At 43.0% G+C, this 20,208-nt stretch overlaps 1 protein-coding gene across 3 annotated transcripts in view; it reads right to left on the bottom strand.

Annotated features, from left to right (window-relative positions):
- Positions 1 to 20,208, bottom strand: part of SEC23B (SEC23 homolog B, COPII coat complex component) — a 46,057-nt gene that overhangs the window by 3,897 nt on the left and 21,952 nt on the right. For all 3 annotated transcript variants that reach the window (XM_056121727.1, XM_056121726.1, XM_056121728.1), the window contains 9 exons: positions 18,229 to 18,352; positions 17,124 to 17,204; positions 13,207 to 13,296; positions 12,384 to 12,490; positions 10,179 to 10,332; positions 6,188 to 6,265; positions 4,004 to 4,165; positions 2,229 to 2,315; positions 527 to 682 (listed from right to left, as the gene is read on the bottom strand). In XM_056121727.1, coding sequence (XP_055977702.1) covers positions 527 to 682; positions 2,229 to 2,315; positions 4,004 to 4,165; positions 6,188 to 6,265; positions 10,179 to 10,332; positions 12,384 to 12,490; positions 13,207 to 13,296; positions 17,124 to 17,204; positions 18,229 to 18,352 — 1,039 coding nt within the window. The remainder of the gene's footprint in view (positions 1 to 526; positions 683 to 2,228; positions 2,316 to 4,003; positions 4,166 to 6,187; positions 6,266 to 10,178; positions 10,333 to 12,383; positions 12,491 to 13,206; positions 13,297 to 17,123; positions 17,205 to 18,228; positions 18,353 to 20,208) is intronic.

Raw genomic sequence — 20,208 nt, 5'->3', positions numbered from 1 at the left:
ATGAAACATGTTTTATTTTGGCAATTCTCTACTTTAACATCAACATTTTGTAACAGCCCTCAGCTTACTCCTGCTCAGAGATCACTCCTAGAGGGGCTAAGGGGGCCACAGAGAATGTCCAGGGATCGAAACCAGGCTGGCTGCAAGCAAGGCAAGCACTTAAGCCTGTACTATCTCTTCAGTCTTAACATCAACATATTTTGTTGCTAGAACAGGAGAGCGAATACATTAAAAATCATGGAGCAAGAGTGATAGTACAGCAGGTAGGGCATTTTCCTTGCATGCTGCCAAGCTGGGTTTAATCTAAAGCACCCAGTATGGACCCCTGAGCACTACCAGAAGTATTTCTGAGTGTAGGGCCAGGAATAACCCTTATTGCTAGGTATGGACTCCCTAACTCCCCCAAATATTTTAGAAGTTTATATTTTATGTTGCCACATAACTATTATCCATGCTGTCTGGATTTGTAGCCACCCCAATACACAGTAAACTCACAGAGCAGCAGAGGTAGGCTCAGTTCCCATACCTGACTGCCTCCGTGCTCCGTGTTAATGTACCGGGGCATTGGGAAGCGTGCTTGCAGAATTTCCTGGGCGTCATCCAGTGGTGCCTGTAGAAGGTGCTTGAAGTTTTCATACTCGGGCATATCCTGGTAACCAGCTTTACGCCACTGGGCTATGGTCTATAGCAAAACAGACAAACCAAAACATTATGGAAAACTGAAAATCAGGATTGACATTTGACTAACATGCCCCCCCCCCCCCGCGCGCATCAACACTCAATTCTTTTCTGATAATTAATTTTATGTAAAGAACATAAGAACATTCACATCTATGGGTAAGGGGTTTGAAAGGGAAGCAGGTTTACTGTAACCAAACAAAGTGTATGGAAGTTGTCATTAACGAAATTTCGCAACACAATTTTTTAGGACATTTGAAATCACTTCTCATAAACAAATCCTAAAAATTCAATCAATTATCAAAAATTAATGAAGGTAAAGTATGTATAACAGTAGGGAGAAAAGCACCAGTGAATATAATGTTCAATAATGGGTATTCTTTAGAGGAGCCATTCTCTTTCTTAGGGCATGAACTCTTTTAAAGAAGAAAGAATGTCTCCCCTGAAAACCATTTCTGCTATCCTGGAGCTCGAGAGACCCTATGATAAGGCTCACTGTGCCTCAAAGAAAGAGTCACAAACACGTATTACTAGTAATGCCAACATAACTCTGAAAAAGACAATAGTGTGAATACAGTTGAGCCAAGTAAACTAATCTTGTTAAACAGCTCAGAAAGTAATATATTACAGGGATTTCAAAGGCCAACAAGAGATTAATTTACAACGATTAAAATGTGTAACATAAAAATATTCCAAGGACCTGAAAAAGGTTTAATTCATTATAGTACAAGACACTGTAAAAATTAAACAATTGTAGTATTTTTAGGGGTGGAGCAGTGGGAGAGGGTGTTTTTGTGCCATACCTGACTGTGCTGAGTCAGGGTTTACTTCTGGCTTTATGTTCAGGGGACCATGTGTGGTGGCAGGGGGTGAAGCAGGGTCACCTGCATGTAGGTACCTTGCCCCCCATACTAACTCTAACGACCCCTCAATGAAAATAAACTTGGGTTGTATGAGCACAAGTTCCTTTTTTTTCCTTTTTTTTTTTAATTTTTATTAGTGAAACACCATGAGGTACAGTTGTAGACTTAACAAATTTTTGTGCTTGGGCTTTAATTATACAATGATCGAGTACCTATCCCTCCACCAGTGCCCATTTTCCACCATCACTGATCCCAGTATCCCTCCCACCCCCCATATCCCACTCTGCCTCTGTGGCAAGGCATTCCCTTTTTTTCTCTCTCTCCTTTTGGGTGCTAGAGCACAAGTTCTTATGTTTCTGGTTCAGTGCTTGCACCTGGTGATGAGGTGCTGCTTAGGCCCAAGGGGTTAAGGGGCCACCAGAGGTTGCTGGAAGCCCCCAGGGATATACCTTGTGGTGCTCAGGAGATCAGAAGTATCAGAGATCAAACTTGAGGCCATCACATGTCACATGTATTCTCAGCCCACTGAACTATCTCCCCAACCTCCCAATTTCTTATTTTAAATAGCAGCCAAGGATGTATCTCAAGGGTAGAGCACATGCCTTATAAGTGCAAGGCTCAAAGTTTGATCCCTGGCACTGTAGAAAAGGGAAAAAAAAAATTTTTTTTAAATTAATACCATCTTACCTCACCAAGATAAATGACAATTTGGAAGAAAGTGTCCATCAGCAAAATCCTGTCAGCTAAGATGCTGCTGCTGTCCAAGAGAACTGGCTGAAGAGAGAAGAGATGGCATCAGCACCCCTGCTGCTCCCCAGGGGCAACCACTCAAACCCCACACCTCAGCACATACAACAGCTCGGAGGGTGTTTCCAAAGGTTCCTGGCATGATGGCTCTCCACCACTCCATGCCCATTCCTGCTTTCTACTCCCTGACTCAAAGCTGTCTCAGAAGAAACAGGCTCTAAATAATCCCTTGTCAACTGGAAAGGAAGATTAATTCATTGTTCTACCCATCAAGGTAATACCCAACAACCAAAATGACTCTATTTTGTATAAGAAAGAGAGAATTTGGTGGGGAGGGGAGAGAGGTTACAGAAAAGATTAGCACAACCATTGTGCAAGGAAGACTCGCAAATTCATCAAACATTCCATTAAAAAAAAGAAATTGGGTCTGTTTTGTTTATTTATTTTTTGGAGGGGGCAGTGGGAGGGACACCTGGTGGTGTTCAGGCATCACTCCCAGCACTGCTCAGGGGATAGTATGTGGTGCCAGGGACTTAAGGTCAGCTGTATGCAAGGCAAGTGCCATATTATATAGCTCTGGTCCTAGAAAGAGGTTTTATCTATCTTGGACACACTCTCTCAAATCTACTGCTATAGGTAAGAAAAAAGTTGGAAAGAATTTTATTGAGTTTTTTTCATATAACACTTAAACATAGTGTTTGATAAATGATAAACATTTATCACTGGGGCTGGAGCAATAGCACAGCGAGTACGGTGTTTGCTTTGCACATGGCCAACCCGGGTTCGATTCCCCATGTCCCATATGGTCCCCTGAGCACCGCTAGGGGTGATTCCTGAGTGCAGAACCAGAAGGAACCCTTTTGCATCACTGGGTGTGACCAAAAAAGCAAAAAAAAGAAAAAAAAAGAATTTATCATTTTTTTTTTTGTTACATAAATTTTGTGAACAATGTGAGATAATTAATTTATTTTCCTACCATTGCTTACTTAGGTTGTTTTTTAATTTTGCTGTCCTTTTAAAAACTTTCTTCTAAGACACTGTGATTTCCAACACTGTTAATGGTCAGGGCTCATAAATAAAATCTGCCACACCCTCCAGAGTGTCTGCTTCCCCCATCACTGTCCCATCAAATTTTCTATTAAAACTGTTATTTTTTGTTTTTATTATTTTTTTGAACAAAATTTTTCTGATATGGAGAAGTTGTTCTTTCAGATAACAAGACATGAAATAACAAAGCCAAAGGACATCATAGCACTGTGGGAAGAGAAAAAGATTTTTATAATCCTGTTTTCCACAGATGACAGCTTCATATAGTTTGAGACTTTTCCTGTCACTATCACTGTCACTGTCCTCCCGATGTTCATTGATTTGCTCAAGCAGGCTCAGTAACGTCACCATCATGAGACTTGTTGTTACTGTGTTTGGCATATCGAATACGTCACGAGGAGCTTGCCAGGCTTTGCCATGTGGGCGAGATACTTTTGGTAGCTTGCCAGGCTCTCCGAGAGGGGCAGAGGAATCGAACCCAGGTCAGCCTCACACAGGGCAAATGCCCTGCCCACTGTGCTATTGCTCCAGCCCTATTTTTTAAAAATTAATTTGCTGAATCACTGCCTATGTATGTTTTTATTACTCAGAAATGTTAAACTAAGTAAATTTTCTAGGAAGAAGATGTGATTCCAATTCTGAAAAAAAGCATTTACAAAAACTCTTACCTCTGGAGGTCCATGGAATGAGTAGGAATAGAGAATAGGCTGGATCATGATGAGGGACTGGGTTAGATCCTGTCGGGCAAAATGGTGTCTGTAATACGATGACTCGTCAGGACTGTTGTTAAACACTTGAAGAAATGGAGATCTTCTAAGATGGAACATGAACTACATTTATAAGAGAGGAAAAAAAGACATGCATAAACCTGAAACCTTCTTATGGATCAAGAGAGAAGAGCTGCTTTTTTAAGGCATCTAAGGAAGGAGAGCCTAAACATCAGGGCAAAGGTCTGTGGGTTCACTTCACAGAAATTAAAATGGGGCAGAAGGGGATCAGGAAAGAGGGAAATGAGAGTTGCTCAGTTTTGCAAGGTGAAAAATGTTCTAGATGTCTGCTGCATAGGTATGTGGCTATATTCAACACTACGAAGACGTATACTAAAAAAAAGGTGACGATACAGAGTATTAAAATAGATTACTTTTGCAAAGATTAAAAATTTTAAAAAAAGATAGGAGATGCCATGCCATAGCCATGCCACACCAGGCTGCTTATTGGGGGCAATCTGGAGGGGGGCAGGTGAGGCCCCTCCCCACCCCAAGAGACCCAGCCCCAGCAGCCAAAAACCTCCAGAACTCAACACTGCCATATAAAAGCCACTCTCCAGGCATGCTCAGGCAGAGCCTCACCCATAAGTAAGTCTATTCCTGGACATCTCATACTTCACACCACCAATATACCAAGAGAAGCACGCCACATCTGATGGAGTTTAAAGTCGAAGGCAACCTTGGGACTGGAGTGATAGCACAGTGGGTAGGGCATTTGCCTTGCACGTGGTCGACCTGGATTCAATTCCCAGCATCCCATATGGTGCCCTGAGCACCACTAGGATTAATTTCTGAGTGCACGAGCCAGGAGTAACCCCTGTGCATCACCAGGTGTGACCAAAACAGCAAATAGATAAATAACAGAAGGCCACCAAATTTAGGGGGAAGTATATTTATACAGATTATATTAAAGGTTGAGCACACAAGGCTCAACCTTTAACAACATGTTACTAATCTTATAGAAGGGTTTAATGGCTCCTAGGTGAAATACAACAATCTTCACACACTTTCCTCTAAGACACCTTTTCTGTCCCATTTTTAGTGGATTATTCATAATAAGCGATAAAAAATCGGGGCTGGAGCAACAGCACAGCGGGTAGGGCATTTGCCTTACAAGTGGTACACGCGGCTGACCCGGGTTCGATTTCCAGCATCCCATATGGTCCCCCGAGCACCACCAGGAGTAATTCCTGAGTGCAGAGCCAGGAGTAACCCCTGAGCATCGCTAGATGTGACCCAAAAAGCAAAAAAAAAAAAATTGGTTCTGCTTTGGGGGCATGGTTTGGGGTTTGGGATGGAAATATGGTAGTGGGAAGGTATAATGGTGGTTGGATTGTTCGAACATTAAACGTGATCAAATATTGTGAAACAACTTTATAAAAATTTAAAGCAATTGAAAAAAGATCTAAATAAAGATGGCCAATAGGCACATGACAAGATGTTCAACATTCTACTGGAAAAATGCAGAGCAAAACAAAGAGACAGCATCTCTCAGGCATAAGGGGATTATGACCTGAAAGTCAAGGCACAGGCCAGGGTATAAAGCGTTTGACTTCCATCTGGTCAACCCAGGCCCGGTTCCTGCATCACTTATGTTCCTCTGAGCTCAGCCAAGAGTGATCCCTGAATGTAATCAGGAGTAAGCCTGTTGGGTGTAGTCCAAAAAGGAAACATTGAAAAGTCAAGGTTCAAGTATGGACAGGATATGGAGAAACAGGGGCCATTATATACTGTTGGTGGGGGTGTAACCACTAACACTGTATGTTTCTAATATTAACTATGGTCTCCTGTTTAAGTAATCTTTCTCACTGTGCTTCACTTCCTTGGCCTGTGGTAGAGGTGGCCAGTGACCCAGCATGCCTCCTATAGATGACCATATATTTGGTCTTTTCATAGTCCACGCACTTATTTTTTGCTCTCCATTTGCATCTCTCCCCTGCATGATGTAGGGCATATCTATCTTGAACTGAATTATCTTCAGGATCTACAGTGTAGAATCTTAAAATAGTCTTTCGTCTCCCCCTAGACAGCATTAGTTTGATCACAATTTATATGCAATGGTTATGTTAGAAGAGTATTTCTTACCTGAGGATACAGAGAGAAAGAATCTGATAACCTAAATGAAGTGGGGTCGTCTTTGTTATACTGTCCAAACTTCTGACACTGTTAAAAGAAAAAAGCAGAGAGAAGAAAAAGAAATCAGTGCCACTGGAAAGCTCCCTCGGGTGAGAGGGCTGCATTTGATGCCAGCCTTGCGGCACCGAGTCTGTGACCTGCGCTCCCCAAGCACGGCAGGCAACAGCAGGAGTGTGATGGAAAGGCGGATGCTGCTTTGGCAGAGCTGGAGATTGGCAGGCGATGTGGCGTTTCTACCAGTGCCCAGCCAGTGCTGCAAAAGGACCTCTCTGACCAGTGAGCGGTAGAGGAGTTTGTCTCAAGAGCTTCTTCCCAAAGGAAATCTTTTGAGACCATGAAATATTGGCAGTTACAGGCGAGCCTTAATGCTGTATTCCCCTACAGCTCAATTCTCTTCTTCTTTTTACAGGGGCATTTCTGAGGTCAGAGTGGCAAAGGACAGAAGATAGGGCACTTGCCTTGCAACTGGCTGACCTGGATTTTACCCCTGGTATCCCATAGTCACTTGAGCCCTGCCAGGAATGATCTCCTGAACACAAGGAGTAAGCCCTGAGCACTGCCAAATGTAAAATAAAACAGAAATAAAATAAAACACAAGGACATTTCTGAACAATGTTTTCTCTTCCTGCCTTTAACTTCCCCTTTATTTCCCCATTCCCTCTGGCCACGAGAGATTCAGACTTTTTACCATTTAAAGAGTTTTTTAAAACATTTTTATTTTCCTTTAAGCTCCTGAGGATTGAAACAAGGACCTCACACATGCAAGGCAAATGTTCGTACCTCGGCATTACATCCTCAGCCCCCCACAATTTACTTCCTGCTCCCAAACCTGCTCTCCCTCTCCCAGTCCTCTTTCTCCTGAACTCCCCAGAACCATAAACCAACTAACCCTTCCACTTTCTTGAAATTCTCCTGCTCAGCTGCTGAAATACCTTTTTTCTATTCCTCGTCATCTCTTTGACAAATCCTTCTCTGCCTTCTTCCTCCAGATTCCTTTAAGGTGAGTTTTTATTTACTGTTTGGGGGGTGGAGGAGGAGCACACCTGGAGGTGCTCAGAACTTACTCCTAGCTCTGTGCTCAGGGATCACTCCTAGCAGTAGAATTGGAGTAGGAGGCTTGACTCCAACTCCAGGGGCAAGACTCAAGGGGCTATATGAGTCACCGGGGATCACACCTTAGTCAGCCATGTACAAGGTAAGTGCCTTACTGGCTGTACTCTCTCCAGCCCAAGATGAGTTATTGTAACCTATCCCATCCTCACCTCTTTGGCTACTAGAGTTAGATTCAAGTTATTCAGATCCACCCACAAGTCCTGTGCTCACCTACTACCTGAGATCCTGTCAAGGTTTAGTTTTCCTTGGACTTACTTTTAAAAGTTCATGTTAAGAAACACTTATATTTGGGACTAGAGTAATAGTACAGAGGGTGGGATACTTACCTTTCAAACAGCTGACCTAGGTTTGATCCCCAATACCTCAAGCACCACCAGGAATAATTCCTGAGTGCAGAGCCAGGAGTAAACCCTGAGCATGGCCAGGTGTGGCACAAAAACCAAAATCCAAACCAAACAAACATACATTTGAAAACAAAAAGTGAAATACTTCCCTCCAACCAAAAATCTCTTTCCCTTCTCACTTTTATATCACAGTCTTCCTGTGGTTCCCCACATTTGAAATGAGTCAAGATATTTCAATAAATGATTCCACAGAGTTTGAACAAATGTTACCAATTCTTTCCCAGTACACATCCTGATTTCAAGCCTCCTACTCCAATTCTACTGCTATCAACACCAGTGTCAGCTAATGGGAGCCTACATAATCTCCCGGGTGCACCCTTAATAAAAAGCCTTGAGACCTCCAATATACTTAACGTGGCAATGGTAACTCAAACACTGTGCTGGATTCACAACTCTGCTCAAATCACTCTCTCGATCCTTCCGATGTTAAGGTAGTAGCAACTTAAAAATTCAGACATTTCAGAGGCTGGTGAGATGGCACAGGGGCGAAGACACTTGCCCTGCATGCAGCTGACTCAGGTTCAGGTTCTAGTCCTCCCTGGCACCACATATATTTCCCCCAAGTACCACCTGAGCACCCCAGGGTATGGCCCAACTCTTCCCCTCTCCCCAGATCAAGAGATGGCTCAAAAGACTAGATTACACGCTTTGCATGTAGGAGTACTGGGTTCAACCCCCAGCACCACATGGTTCCCCCAAATCCAAGCTCTGCTTGGAGGGTCCTCTAAGCACAACACCAGGCTTAGCCCCAGAGCATTGCCAACTGTGATTACTCCACTATCTACTCCTGAAGCAAACAAATAAATAAATAATTAAAATCAAGGCATTTCTCAATGAAGTAATTCCTGCTGTCCAAGCTGGATTCTTGCAACAGAGGCATACTCCAGCGGTGCCAGCCTCAGTCCACATACGCAGCAACCTCCCATACGCTTGCTCGTGCTGGCCTGGCATTCAGCTGAAGGCCAGACTCAAGACTCTTTCCTCACAGAAAGCCTTGCCATCTTCTTCAACTCTCAAATTTCTAACTGAAATCTCAGCACTCCAATAAAAAAAAAAGGTTCCTTGAGCCAGCAAGGGCAAATGTACAGTTAAAGAGAGTTAAATAGGGACCGCTCAGCAGCGGTGATGATAAATATGTGCTGTGACTTTCCAGGAAGTTAAGATATGTCAAGTTGACACATTGCCACTGGCTCCAAATATCGCTTCTGACCTGTTATCAAGAGGATCCGGGTGCTTTATTTTCCCTTGTCCATTGGCAATGAGATTAACCTTTGCCAACAGAGGGTGCCAGAGGCAAAGATTTGCTTCCGGCTCATCTGCAAAGGCTGAGGCTCGCTGAGCTGAGCTCCAGGAACGGTTCTGTCACCTGCTTTCTGGTGGGTTGTTGTCCAGGTCTAGCGAATTCCTCATGGAAAAAAAATCACTGCACCTTCTCTCCCTGCCTTGCTCGCCCAACTAGATTTAGACCAGCGCAGGGGAGATGGGCGCTTACTTGGGTACTTACTCTATTTCAGCCTAGAATTAGAGGTTCCCCCTTTAATCTGCTACTCCTATATTCCGTGCATTACTTCTTAGTAGCAAATCCCTGATGATCCTGATTTTCACAAAATTTATAAGAAATCTACATTTCATCTGATCCTCCTGATCAGAGCCCAAATGGAACCTGAGGCCATTCCCTACATCTGCTGACACATGCACCCCTCTATTTCCAGAAACACCTGAGATCTGGAGGGAGAACTGGCCACTGCATTCAGTGACTCATCCAATTCAACTCTTGGTGATTGTTTTTCTGCTTTTGGGTTACACTCAGCAGTGCTCAGGGCTTACTCCTGACTCTGCACTCCGGGATCACTCCTGGCGGTGCTCAAGTGACCATCTGAGATGCCAGGGATCCAACTTGCACTGGCCACATGCAAGGCAAACACCCTAACTGCTGTACTTTTGCTCCAGGCCCTGATCTAATTCAATTGTATTCCCCCCTTTTTTTGACTTTTTGGGTCACACCCGGCAAGGCACAGGGGTTACTCCTGGCTCTGCTCTCAAGAGTTACTCCTGGCGGTGCTCAAAGAATCATATGGATGCTGTGAATTGAACCCAAGCTGGCCACATGCAAGGCAAACGCCTTACCCGCTGTGCTATTGCTCCAGCCCCTCTAATTCAATTCTTGACACACGCGGGCTATACACCATTGTCTGCATGTCCCATGCATGCACTTTCTTCCCAGCCCCAAATAATTCCTGGAGAGGAAAACACCTACTTAACACTCCTTTCATCCCAGAATTTCCAGTGTTTGGTATACAAGACACTAAATGCCACATACTTACTGAGTGACCTCATAAATGATAGGTTTAAATGATAATGTTCCCCCTCTCAAAAATAGAGCAAACGCAAGACCAAGCCTACTACCACAATCCCTGACTTACCAATCGAATGAGTTGTCGGTCCAGCCACCGGAGCACGTCGGGCCCTTCCTCTGACTCAGCTCGGAACACTCCCAGCCGCGCCATCAGGACTGCAGCGGCCTCCTGGTCAAATGCCGCTTCTATGTGTCTGATCTGACTCTGCGCATCTGCCCAACTGACAACACCAGAGTTAGAACCACACTCACAGCCAAAGGTTAAAGCCAACTCTCCGTTAAGAGAATGGAACGTGATCTCCTAGAGAGCGCAGCTAGGAATCAAACCATTAGGAATCACACATATCCAGTAACCTTCATAGCACTCTGAAGGCTCTCAGTGCAAGAGAAAAATTAAAGAGCCTGGAGCCAGGGGATGGTTCCACAGGCAGGAGCATCAGCTTCACACGTGGGCGTGCTGCAGAGGTCCCCACACTACCAAGAGCGACCCCTAAGCAAGGAGCCTGCAGTAGGCCCCAAGCACTGCCACACTTGGCCTAGACAAAATGAACCAAATCCAAAATGAAGAAACTAAAGAAAAGAAATACACAAGGACCTAAAAGTACAGAATACAGCTGCAGTTAGAAGGAAGGTAGAACCCCAAACATCCTTTAGCAAGATGGATACATCCCATATAAACTATACAATACTATACACACCTTAAAAATGAAAGCTATGGTACCAGGTCTATGACGCAGTGGCAAAGTGCATGCCTGACATGCATGGGGTCTGGGACCAATCATTCTGGATTATATGGGCGGGAGGGGGGGAGGGGGAGAAAGAGATACGAGGCTTGTTGTATTGACACAGATGTCCTTGACACATGAAGGAAAGCTCATGAATATATCAATGTAAGAAGCCATATATTTATGTAATTCACATTATATGTCAATTACACAGAAGGGATTGTTAAGTGCCAAATGGGAATGAAATTTAATTTCTGAGGAGAGTGGATGAGGAAACCCTTTTATTTGAAAAGGCACCTCTATCAATAGTGCGCAGGAGACAGGTGCGGCTGGAGATGAAATATGCAACTACATGTGCTGCTCTATGAGCTACCTCCTGGGTCAGAGATCCATTCCCTCTGCTATTTGTTTTGGGCTTCATCTGACTCAGTGCTCAGGGCACAGTGTGATGCCAGATATTAGCCCAGGGCTTCCAGACGCAAAGTATGTGCTCCAGCCCGAGCTGTTTCCCCTGTCAGAGACCCATTCTTTATATATTGTAATGCAATATGAATTTTTTACAAAGAGGATGATTTATGACTTATTTACTTGATAAATCAAATATTTAAGGTGTTTCTTTTTCAGATCACAACCAGTGACGTGCAGGCCACTCCTGGCACAGTGTTGGAGGAGCAGAGGGCAACTGAATCTCAGCAGGGCTCCGGGCACCATGGAGGGCCAGGGATTGAATCCAAGGCTTTAAGCTACATTTCTGGTCCTGAAAACTGAAAGAACTTATTCCTACTCAAAGATTTTTCTGTGGCCTAGCTGGATTAACAGACAATGCTGGTTCCCGTTCTTGCTCCTCCTCATCTGATAAAATGAATCATGAGAATTGGTGAAAACCATTTTCATGGAGTTTCAAAGATAAACTAATAGATGTTAAGTTACATCTTCACAGAAAAACATCAGGCATGGTGGGGGTGTGGCTCAGCAGCAGAGCACTTGCAAGTGTAAGGGCTGAGGAATGAGAGAAAGGCAGGGAAGGAGGAAGGGAGGGGAGAAGGGAAGAAGGAAGGAAAGAAAGAAGAAAAGCAAGATGGCCTCTCATTATCTGTATTGCAAACCATAATACCCATAAGTAGAGGAAGAGTAAGAGGGAAATTGTCTGCCATAGAGGCAGAGGGCGGGTGGGATAGTGGGGGGGGGGGAGGGCTATTCGGGACATTGGTGGTAGAAAATGTACATTGGTGGAGGGATGGGTATTCGATCATTATATGACTGGAACTTAAACATGAAAGTTTTGTAACTGTAGCTCACAGTGATTCAATAAAGAAATAAATAAAAGAAAAATAAAATAGAAAAACATCAGTCGGTGGGACCAGAGAAACAGCACACCAGGTAAGATGACCTGAGATTCGATCCCTGGTACCACACTTGGTACCCTAAGTCATACCAGGAGTGATCCCTGAGCACAGAGTTAGGACTAAGCCTTGAGCACCATCAGGTGTGGCCCCAAACACCAAACCAAACCAAAACATCAGTCAGAAAAGGAACACGCTGCTCACTTGCGGGCAATAGTGGTCACGCGGATGCGCCTTTGGGTGCTGGAGTGCTGGTACTGTGTGACAAACTGGACGGCGCCTCTGCCTCCTTGTGGGACGGGAGCATTGTGCTGCAAGATGAGGGGCACACCGGATACTGTTACAGGAGCACTCAGACATGAGCAATAGCAGAGCTTACATTTCCTTCTAAAACGACTGACAACCATGATGATAAAGTTAGTGGTGCAGTTTTTAGTGTCACACTTAAGACCTGGGTAATTTTATGCAGAATATTTACCACAAAAATAGTTTTTTGAAAAAGAGAATTAGATTCAAACTTTTCAAGGAACAATATATATGTCAAAATGTTTGGGGATGAAACACCCTGATGACCAGAATTTGCTTTTGAAATGCACCAAAAATCAGATAGATTGATGGATAGATAGATTTATTTTATGTGACAGAATAAAGAGTCAAGTGTCATTTCATAATCTAAGTGGTAAGTAGATGGCTGTGTGATCTCTTAGTTTTTCTGTATGTCTGAAAATTTTTTAATAAATTTTGGGAAAAGAACTGACACTAAAATATTGACCAACATCCATGACGGGTGATAAAGATACTACTCTTCTTAGGATTTTATCAGTTTACCAATAACATAATCATACAACAGGTTGTCCAGCTCTGCCCCAACCCTTGAATGAATAAATGAGACCATGCCAGACTGGTATCAGGCCACACACAGGCCCAAATTAGCATCAGTTATAAAGAACTAACAGTGGCCTCCAGTCTATAATGAATCAGAAAATACAACACAGGGACACGAATATTCCTAAACAAATTCACGTACCTGGTTGACTACTTCAAAGTAAATGCCAATTGTAGATGAGGGATCCAAGCCACACATTTTCCACTGACTTGTGCCACCAATACCAAGCTCCTAGGATAGAAGAGAAAAATTAAAAAACCAAAAAGCTACTCCTGTGGTTAAGTGCTGATGCAAAGTACCGAGAGGGTAGGCCACATAGAATATCTCATTCCAAACGGAAATTCAAATCCTACTGAAAATAATATAAAGTCCAGAATCAAGTTAAACACTTAACAGCACTTTAAGAGAGTACAGCAGGTGGAGCACTTGCTTTGCGTGCGGCTGACCCAGGTTTGATCACTGGCATATGGTCCCCTAGCACCAACAAAAATGATTCCCGAGAACACAGCCAGGAGTCAGTTGTGAGCACCACTGAGTGTGGGCCCAAAATAAAACAAATAAAATGAAAGGACCAGAGAACTAGTACAGTGGGCAGGGTGCTTGCCTTGAATGCAGCTGACCAGGGTTCAAACCCTGGCACCACACATGTTCCCCTAAGCACCGCCAGGAATGACCATTGAGCACAGAACCAGGAGTAAGCACTGAGCACTGCCGAGTGTAACCCCAAACCAAAAAGTACAGTATTTTAAAATAAAGTGTTTGGGGTCCAGAGTGACAGCAGGTTCCTTGCACGTGGCTGATGCAGGGTCAATCTTCCGCATTCTATGCAATCTCCTGAGCCCCACCAGGAGTGATGCCTAAGCACAAAGACAGGAATAAGTCCTGCACACCACTAGGTGTGTGCCAAAAACAAAGAAGAAATACTATGTGTTTGGGTCAGGGATGTGACACAGTGGAAGAGGATATGCATTTAGTTTGATCCTTGATATATAAAACAAAACAAAACTAAACTAAAATTAACCTCTTTATCTTGGAACTGAATTCTTATTTTCCATCAACTATATCTATACATATATACATATATATCATACAAACACTGAAGTCAACAAAAAAATCAAATCGGGCTGAGAGATCGTATAGGAGGAAAGGGGCTTGTATTGCATGCAACCAATTCTGGTTTGAATTCTGGCAACACATATGGGTCACTGAGCAACACTGGCATTTGAGTTCCAGCAGGTGTGCCCAACTCTCCCCCAACACTAACAAAAAATAATAACACACACACACAAAAAAAGAAAAAGGGAAAAGAAATCAAATCAGGGTTGGGATGAAGTGAATAGCAGAAAAGAAACTGACTACTTAGCTTAAGAGTCAATTTTTAAACGAATTTCTTTAGACAAAAGCTACATAGAAATTCTTGGTACAGAGATGAGATGTTAGTTGTATAAAGGCTTATTATTGTTTCCAGTGGTAAATATGAGTTAGTAAAATATGAAATATTACTAAAAGTTACTGTGTTTTGTTTGTTTTGTTGTGCAGCCACACATGGCAGTCCTCAAGGCTTACTTCTGGCTCTACGCTCAGGGTTCACTCCAGATAGTGCTCAAGGGATCAAAGTACTGGGAACTGAACCTAGATCAGCAGCGTGCAAGGCTATTGTATTTACTGTACAGATAATTACTGCTACTAATTCTCTGGCCCAGTCACTATTTGGAGGGAGTAGAGGGGTTGCTCACCACACCCAGCAATGCTTAGGTGTTACTCCTGGAGGGTTTAGTCGACTATATAGAATGCTACAGATGAATCCAGATCAGCCACTGTACTATGGTTCCAGCCCCACAGTCACTACTTTTTAATTTTTCACCCCCACCTTCCCTCTCCTTGGATGCACCTTTAGTACACACACACATTCTCAATGTAGTGCCTTCCACTTTAGCTATTGTGCACCAGATTACATCCTGGTGTGGCTCTCACAGCAGAGCTGTAAGACCTTGCTTGGAACATGTGGGTAGCAGTCAGGATGGAACTCGGGGCTACGCATTTGCAAGGCACTGAACTTTGCCCTGGGCCTAGGATCAGTGTCTGGAAGAATGATATCTCAGAGTCCAGAGATGTGGTCTGGCAGCAGAGCCCCTACCTTGCCCATGTGAGTGAGGATGTGAGTTCACTCTTCAGTACTGCTCTGCACTGTCACCAGCACTGACACTGTGATCATCCCTGGCACTCCACGTGTGACCACCAGCTTATACATTCCAACCAAAGACGATGGCTCCCAGGTATTACAGCAACAACAAAGGAAGGGGCTGGAGCGATAGCATAGCGGGTAGGGCATTTGCCTTGCATGCGGTCAAGCTGGGTTCGATTCCCAGCATCCAATATGGTCCCCTGAGCACTGCCAGGAGTAATTATTCCTGAGTGCAGAGCCAGGAATATCCCTGTGCAACACTGGATGTGACCCAAAAAGCAAAACAAAAAAACAAAAAAACAAAAAAACAAAAAAAAAAAAAAAAGGAAAAGGGAATGGAAAGCAAAAAAAAGAAAAAAAGAGGGTTCCTAGAATTATCAACAGAAGAATATGACCAGACACTGAAACACACCTTCTGTGAATATAGAGAGCAAGTGCTACAAAATCCAACATACCTCATCAAAAACACGAACATCATATGCAGAAAGTAATGTGCTTATGGAATAAATAAGACAAACTGTATGACAGTCTGCAGCTTCTACAGAGCCACGCCAGGATCACCTGGCCTGAGATCCAGGGGTCTGAAGGAGGCTTGTGGCTTCTGGGTGACACCTGCCAGTACTTAGGGCTAACACCTGGTTCGGTGCTCAGGGATCACTTCTGGTGGGGGTTGGGGGCCTATATGGAGTGCCACAGATCAAATTCAAGTATCTTACCCACTGTACTACCACTCTTGCCTCAGTGAAGACTTGAATGAAATCTCAACACAGCTCTAAGATAGAGCGTAAGACATGCCGTATTGCAAACATTTCCTACGCAGGATCATGATATCTGTGGGTGTTCAACTTCTCTGTTCTCCATCTTTTTAATGCAGCCCCTACCTTGCTTGTGTGAGTAAGGCTGTGAGGTCACTCCTGGAATATCCCCTGAAAGGTGAAGGGTGACATGCAGGCAATAAGAGAAGCTTTGCAAGCCTCCCTGGTTGACTTGGTGAACTTTCTCCTAAATCTCTATGCTTACTGATTCAAGGTACACAACAAGTTCAGGTATCAACTATGGGAATCAAGGGGGGGTCAAATCTCAGTATGATTAAGTACCATGCCTAGGTCACCCCCAAGCAGTACAGACTCATACACTGAGTCCATGTCATGCTCTCTTGCAGTCCTTCCTCTCACTCATCATCAGTGACAGGATAGACAGAACATGATTGTGATTGTTTCTGCCCAGAACCACAAGGAATGACCTCACTGGACCAAATAGGTTGCCTCTTGGCAGCTAAGGTACAATTGGAAAAGGTACAACTGGAAAAGGAAAACCATCAACAAAGCTACCGCTCCTCTAGTACCAACTAAACTTCATAGATACACAAAATTTGTTACTGGAAGAACAAAGATGTCTACATATGTGTCAACCACTGGCCAAGCAACTCAACTGTCTTGCTGAAGTGAGACAGGGTGACATTCTGAATGGCAACAAGCACAGAGATTTATTCCAGATTCTGTGGAATGTGCTGAACAGGCACCACGTATCTCTGAGCCTCAGTTTCCTGTAAGAGTTGTTGTGACCGGGCTGGAGTGATAGTACAGCAGGTTGGGTGCTTGCTCTGCCATCGCCAGACCAGGTTTCATGCCACATGGTCCCCTGAATCTGTCAGGGGTGAACCTTGAGTGCAGAGCCAGGAGTAATCCCTGGGCACCACCAGGTGTGGCCCCAAAACAAAACAAAATGAACAAAAAAAGATTTGTTCTGGTCATCAGTGAGAATGAGCAAGTCCCTCCACAGACATTTCTCAAAAAGTGAAATAATGATCTCTGACACTGCTAATGGGCTCAACCCCAGCACACAGGAGGTAAGGGTGAAGGAGTTTCCTTACATTTTCTGACACACAAGGTCCTTTCACATTCAGAGATATACAAGGTCCAATGGCTCCTGAAATCTTCAGTTCCCTAGAGGTCTAGAAAAGAATTACATAAGAGTGTCAAAATAAATAGATACAACCGCCCTGCTCCACTGAGCTACATTTACAAGATTAACAATTCTACCAACAATAGATTCTTTTCCTATCCCTTATAAATAGTCATCATGACTTACAATTTCTTATCTATCACCATAATACTTTTTAAAATTTATTATTTTTAAGGTTTTTTTTTAATGAATCACCATTGGGTACAGTTACAGACTTACAAACGTTTGTGCTTATGTTTCAGTCATACAATGATCGAGTACCCATCCCTCCACCAGTGCATTCTCCACCACCAATGATCCCAGTATCTCTCCCCCCCATACCCCTCTTACCTCTGTGGAACATAATGTTTTTGTGTCGCTTTAGAAACAATTCAAAAATTCTAGCATAGTGACAAGGCTAAGATTTTAAAATCAGAGTTCATCAAAAGCCCATCACTCTGCATCTTAAATGATAAACACGTAAAAACTTTATTTAAAGTTTAACTTAATGATTACATTCAATTCTCAAATGAGCAATTCTAATCATTTGGTCCAGTACTGTTCCTCCCCTCGCTTTTTTACTAAATTACTCAAAATTAAGAGTACAGGCTACCAGTTCCTAATGGAAAAACATAAACCCCATTCACAATGCCACAGCCCTGGAGTGCTCTGGCGAGTCTGCAGCGCACAGACTACAGATCTGTGCATGCAGTATCCCATACCAATGGGTAGATGAGCATCTGACACCCAGTGTGACTGCTTCTGCTCAGTCCTCTACCACTTCTACTTCCTACTGTCTGAAGTAGAGCAGAGAAGAGCCTGCAGAGAAGCAGACTACTCTGTTTACAATACCCATTAAATATGCTTGTCAGCAGATAGAAAGAATCCCTGGAGAAGAATATGCCTCGAGGGCTGCCTTTTGTAAACTTTCAAATCCACCTGTATAAGCCTGTGCTGCTAAGTTGAGGATTCCCCAAGTCAACAATTAAATAAGAATCCTATTCTTCTACTGAAAATTTAGAAATCTCTAGTACCTTTACATCCAAAGTAGCCCCAAATGCCATTCGGAAATCTCCATTAAAATCTTTACTAAAAATCCTCTGAAATGTCTGTTTGAAGAGAGAAGTATTGAAAGAATCTCCCATCACCATGTGGCCCCTAAAGAAGAAAAAAAAAAAAAGAAAAGAAAAGTGAGCAAATGTTTAGGATTACTAAAGCCATTCAAACATCCCCTCCATATTTATGAATAACAATTCTAAAAAGAAAGAAAATATCTCCAGGGCAAATGGGGGTGATTAAATCAAGACAAATAAAGGGGACAATACATAAACATGATTTTCAACAATGCACACTTGAAACCTATATAAGGATATGGTTCTACTTGAATAAAAATTAAAAAAAAAATAAAAACCATAAAGGTTGGGGACAGAGCTCAGAGACTGGACGGCATGTTTTGCATATAGGAGCACCAATAGAACCAATATCCAAACTTTGACACTATATGCTCCCTCAGGAAGATCCGTGTCTACAAAGGTGCTGCCTATGAATTTAAATGGAAAGTAGGAAATTAAATTTGTATTGAGAAAATATGCTTAAAATATTTCAAACAACTCTATATTATCTTAATCACTGTGGTTATTGCACAAATTATAAAGACGATAAAATCTCTCTTAAAAATATACACACACAACACCAAAACAATAAGTGTGTAAAACCTGGTGAAATCAAAGCGGATGTGTAATATAAATTGCATTGTGTCCAGATGGACCAAATCCACAGTGGGTAGGCACTTGCCTGGCATGCAGCCAACTAGGATTCGACCTCTGACACCACATATAGTTCCCTAAGCCTTGCCAGGAGTGACCCCCGAGCACAGAGCCAGGAGTAAGGCCTGAACACGAAATCAAACAAACTGTGTGGCCCAAAAACAAAAACTGCATTGTGTCAATGTCATTTCCTAGTTTTGATATTGTGCTGTACTTAGGTGATATAATGTCAATGCGATTTCTTGATGAAGTGTACTTTTGCAATGCATTGTTTTTTGGTTTTTGATCATGGTGCTCAGGGTACCTTATGCAGTGCTGGGGATCAAATGCAGGTCAATCACATGCAATGCAAGCACCATAAGTCCTGTACTCTCTTTCTAGCCCCTGCAATTTCTTTAAATTTTTTTTTTAAGTGAATCACCTCGAGACACACAGTTATAAGGCTGTGCCTGATCAGGTTTCAGTCCTACAATGTTCCAACACCCATTTCTCTACCAGTGTATATTTCCCACCACCAATCCCCCACTTTTCTCTCCTGCAACCCCTCTCCCCACAGTCTGTTTCTACAGCAGGGACTTTCTCTTTTTCTTTCTCTATCTCTCTCTCTTTCCCCTCATCCTCCCTTCCTCTCCCCAACCCCCTTTTGGGCATTATGGTTTGCAATACAGATATTGAGAGGTTATCATGTTTGTTCCTTTACCTACTTTCAGCACACAGTTCTTATCCGGAGTGATCATTTCCAACTATCTTTGTCACAGTGGTCCCTTCTCTATCCCAACTGCCTTTTCTACAAGGACTTAAAAAGCAGGTTTCCAATCCTCCTGGCCCTTGTTTTTACTGTCTTTGGGTATTAGTCTCTGTATGTTTTTTACATCCCACAAATGAGTGCAATCATTTCTGTCTGTCCCTCCCCCTCTGACTCATTTCACTCAGAACTGACACTCTCCATGTTCATCTATTTATAAGCAAATTCCATGACTTCAATTTCTTATAGATCAAATTATTTCAGTTAAAAAAAAAAAAGAGTCCTTCCATCACGAAGCCACAGATAAATGGGTTAACTAGTGAGAAAATATCTCAATGCCCTCACAATTCTTTGGCATGGGAAAATATCCAGCGCACTAGGACATCCTTTCAAGCTAATTCACTTCTTCAAAACATTAAATCCTTGGCTTTGAGTGAATTATTTTTTCCAGTTTATGAACACTCATCCCTTTTTCTTTTATTAATTTTGATTTGATTTCGGGG

This window comes from Sorex fumeus, unplaced genomic scaffold (assembly GCF_029834395.1).
Source record: "Sorex fumeus unplaced genomic scaffold, SorFum_2.1 ptg000044l, whole genome shotgun sequence".
NCBI lineage: Eukaryota > Metazoa > Chordata > Mammalia > Eulipotyphla > Soricidae > Sorex > Sorex fumeus.
Note: the sequence above shows the minus strand (reverse complement) of the source record. Positions and strands in the feature narration are given on the sequence as shown.